Raw genomic sequence first — 4,478 nt, 5'->3', positions numbered from 1 at the left:
ATGGTATAAAATAAAGTATATCTCATAAGAGTATATCTTTCACATAAATGATGCACGCGAATGTGTTTTTGATTCACAATTGACAATGTTTTAAAACGCCTGATATCACAGTTTTGTGTAACGGCGAACACCCTGAGCCTATGTGCGGCAACGCCTGGGGGTTTCGCCACGTATGTCACTATATAATGGGCAGACACCCTGAGCCACTATGTGCGGCAACGCCTGGGGGTTTCGCCACGTATGTTAATATGTAATGGGCAGACACCCTGAGCCACTATGTGCGGCAACGCCTGGGGATGTTGCCTAACTCGCGGACGGACACGACTACGCCTGAGGCCGTCGCCTGGGGTCGTTACAACACACTGCGCTTTTCGTGTAAGGAAGCAAGTTTTCAATTCACGGCTTTGAGACAACTAATTTTTCCGACCGTTCTCCACGAGTTCCAGATCGAGACTGAGTTCACCGCGCGCCTTCCCCTCGTTTTCTCCTCGTCCAAATACCGAAGAGCAAATAGTAAATCGGCGATCTATCGTCAAATACACACGTGCGCCGCGGCTTCTATTGTCTCCGCGACGATAAGCGACGAGACAGTCGCCCGAAAGACGAGACATTCGTCTGGAAGTATATGTAATTAGGGGCGCGGAATAATACAAAAATCCATTGAAACCTCGGCTTCCTTTGATCATATGTATGGCCTTGTAATGTATATATATATATATATATGCGCAAATGTGTTGTCCGTCCAACGTTTTCTTTTATATGTCGTGCACGACTGTTAGACGTATAACAGACACGATGTTGCTGCTATAACAATTGAGCCAATGACGGAAAATGTAATTATTGATCATGATGGGATACGTGATTTTATAGAAACTCGTTATGTTGGACCAGTAGAAGCTACTTGGCGTATTCTTGAAAAAAAGCTACAAGATAAAAGTCATACTATTATGCGTTTACCTGTGCATCTTCCTAACGAACAAAATGTTATAATTGAAAATGAAGCCATTGAAGAAGCAATGATTTCTGCTTTAAATCAAGTTACGATGTTAATTGATTATTTTTCATTAAATTTTCGCGATGAAGAAGCACGAAAATATTTATATGTAGAGATTCCACGCTATTATACGTTTAAGAAAGAGAAAATTAATGGAAGAAATGTATCACATTGGGTTAAACGTAAAAGTCATTATAATTGTATAGGACGAATGTATTCCGTTAGTCCAACACAAACAGAATTATTTCATTTACGACTATTATTACTCACTGTAAAGGGAGCTAAGAGTTTTAATGATTTAAGAATTGTAAATGGAGAAGTATGTCAATCATTTTCAACAGCATGTTTAGCATTAGGTTTGATTGAAAATGATGATGAATGGAGACGAGCGATGAATGAAGCTGTTGGATGGATGATGCCTAGACAACTTCGTAGATTATTTGTACGTATATTATTACATTGTCAACCACTGCATCCTGAAGAACTTTGGGAAAATTTTAAAGTAGCAATGTCAGAAGATTATATACGACACTTTGGAATATTACAAGGACAACAGAAAGCTTATGCACAAATTGGTGTTTTGCTTTCTGCTGAGGGTAAAAGTTTCACTGATTTTCCACAAATGGAACAATTGATAGAAAATTATGAGGAAAATTATGTAATACTTGAAGAAGCTATGGAAATTGGTACGAAACAATATAAACAGTTAAATAACAAGCAGAAAGAAATAGTAGATTTTATATTAAATAGATTAGATAATATTAATCACAATAGTAATTGCTTTTATATCGATGGTCCAGGTGGTTCAGGTAAAACATTTACATATACAACTATCTATTACTTAGCCAAAATTCATAAAAAACGTATATGTACAATGGCTTTTACAGGTATTGCAGCAACGTTATTACCAGCAGGAAAAACGGTTCATAAAACTTTTGGCTTACCAGTTCCATTATTTGCTGATTCATCATCTAGCATTAAAATCCAATCCAAAGAAGCTCAATATTTAAAAGAAACTGATATTTTTATTTGGGATGAAGCGCCAATGGCACCACGATATGCTATAGAAATTATGGATCGAACATTGCGTGACATCATGAATAATAATTTACCTTTTGGTGGAAAAATTATCATATTAGGTGGTGATTTTAGACAACTTCTTCCTATTAAAATACATGGTACTCGAAGTGAAATCGTGAATCTTTCCATCAAGTTTAGTTACGCTTGGAAATACTTTGTGAGTTTTTCTTTAACGGAAAACATGCGAGTTCTTTCAGAAGAAAATGAATTTGCAAAGTTTCTATTGAATTTGGGAGATGGCATATTAAATGATTCTAATGATAATATACAGCTTCCAGATAATTGTATTACATCTATAAATAACAATATTGCAGAAGATATATATGGTGATCTAATACGAAATAAAGAATTTAATAAAATGGCGAATTGTGCAATACTTTCTGCAAGAAATAAAGATGTAGATGAAATTAATAAACAAGTTGTCGAATTATTAGATACATTAGAAGAACGAATTTATACAAGTATAGATAGTACTCAAAATTGTAACGATGAGATTAATGAAGTTATACTGCCAGAATATTTAAATAGTTTATCTCCATCATCTCTTCCTCCTTATGAATTACGTTTAAAACCAAATTGTATCATTATGTTGATAAGAAATCTAAGTATCTAAGTATCTAAGCGACGAGGGATTGTTTGTGCGTGAGATAATGCGTGCGGAAGTCGGATTTACTTGCGATCTTGTCGACGAATGTTCTCGATCGCCTCTTTCGTGCTTTTCGTTGCGATCGAGCACAGTGGAATCGCGAAGTTAGCCGCGTTCGCGGAATATCGGAGGCTAAATGAGGTGAGAATCTTGCGTTTTTTTTCGACCCGGCTCGTCGAAATTATGTGAATATATATTTTCGTGCGTATATTGAGTCTCATGTGTATGTGTAATGTGCTTCAGGTGCAGTAAAGGGAGAAAACGAAAGCGGAGGATGCCTAGCCAATGGATCTTCAAAGTGTCCAGCAACGGCCGCGAATGAACTTTCTGTCTTCACCGTTCGGACACAAAGGCAAGCCTGAGTAATTGGATTGGATTTGTCAGGTACGCATTCCATTTTTGACTCATTATGCGCCGTCTTGGCATTCGAGATCGTATTTTAGGCAGTAGATCATGCAGTCCATCGAAAATTGTGCGCGTTGTGACGCTGTTTTACGGGGTTCACGCGATTCGTAGCACGGCTGCACGCGCAAACGTAGAGCGTCTTTCGTCGTCACTTTCGTCAATTCAAACGCGCGAGTACGACAAGTTAAATATTTGCGATGCTTGTTCGGGACAACGACGCGGAATTGATCGTGCGTAAAACAATGCGTGTGGCAGTTGAACTGGTTCTTTTAAACGTAATTAATAATTATTCGCATGGGGTATTTTTGATATTCCAACATTATGTCTCAATTTTTATTATTCCTCTTATTGATTCATATTTAAATAAAGGTTTATAGAATATTCTGTATATGTTCTTTATATGTATTACTTGCATGGTTCTTTTAAACGTAATTAATAATAATTCGCGTGGGATATTTTTCATATTCCAACATTATGTCTCAATTTCATTATTCCTTTTGAAGTTTCATATTTAAATAAATGTTGATAGAATATTCTATATATGTTCTTTTTATAAAAACACATTCTAAAGCAAAAATATTTTAAGGAAAAATATGTTTCAATATCTTCGACATTCTAAGCTACAAAAGAAAAAATCATTCAAGTGTTGGCTGCTCAAAAAATTTAATTATTTAGTAACTCGAAAATTATATTTTTGTAATAAGCAGAAGAAACTATGTCAAAGGTTGGACAATATATTACATTAAATAAATTATTAAAAATTACGTCTCCTTTACATGATAGTTGTCGAAACTTTCTAGTTTCGTCGTTTAAAGATGGAAAAAGTGGCGTCAACTGGATAAGTTTTTAAAAATAGTTAAAGTCAATGGTCAATAAGAGTCTCGAGGTACATCTATGTATAAATATAAATAAAATTAAATTGAAAAAATGTATTGTACCGAAAAAACGGAGTCAAGGTTTAAAAATGCATATTATACGTAACAACATATATCTGTTTTCAATTTCCACCATTTATCGACAAGCTTTTGCTCTGACAAGAAGCCCTCTCACCGTTTTGGACATATCTTTCTACAGATTCTGTCTATTGAATCTATATTTTGGAAAATTAAATAAGTTTTTAAACATTGACTCCGTTTTTTATTACTGCAATAATAAAATGCATTGTTTAAAATGTAAATGCAATATATCTTCAATTTATAGCTATTCATGCTTATTAAAAAACATAATTTTCGGGATACTAAATAATTAAGTTTTTTGGACAACCAACACTTGAACGATTTTTTCTTTAGTCGCGAGAGTAATCACTAGCTGAAATATTGTCCCACATATTACATGACATATGATTTCATCTGA

The 4,478-nt window shown here is 34.9% G+C and overlaps 1 protein-coding gene across 1 annotated transcript; it reads left to right on the top strand.

Moving 5' to 3' along the window:
* Positions 1-821: 821 nt before the first annotated feature.
* LOC108769841 (uncharacterized) lies at positions 822-2,687 on the top strand. Its single transcript, XM_018521049.1, has 3 exons — positions 822-1,803; positions 1,882-2,231; positions 2,346-2,687. Exons 1-3 carry the CDS (start codon positions 822-824, stop codon positions 2,685-2,687), a joined length of 1,674 nt encoding a protein of 557 aa, XP_018376551.1.
* Positions 2,688-4,478: the final 1,791 nt, after the last annotated feature.

This window comes from Trachymyrmex cornetzi, unplaced genomic scaffold (assembly GCF_001594075.2).
Source record: "Trachymyrmex cornetzi isolate Tcor2-1 unplaced genomic scaffold, Tcor1.1 scaffold96, whole genome shotgun sequence".
Classification (NCBI taxonomy): domain Eukaryota; kingdom Metazoa; phylum Arthropoda; class Insecta; order Hymenoptera; family Formicidae; genus Trachymyrmex; species Trachymyrmex cornetzi.
Note: the sequence above shows the minus strand (reverse complement) of the source record. Positions and strands in the feature narration are given on the sequence as shown.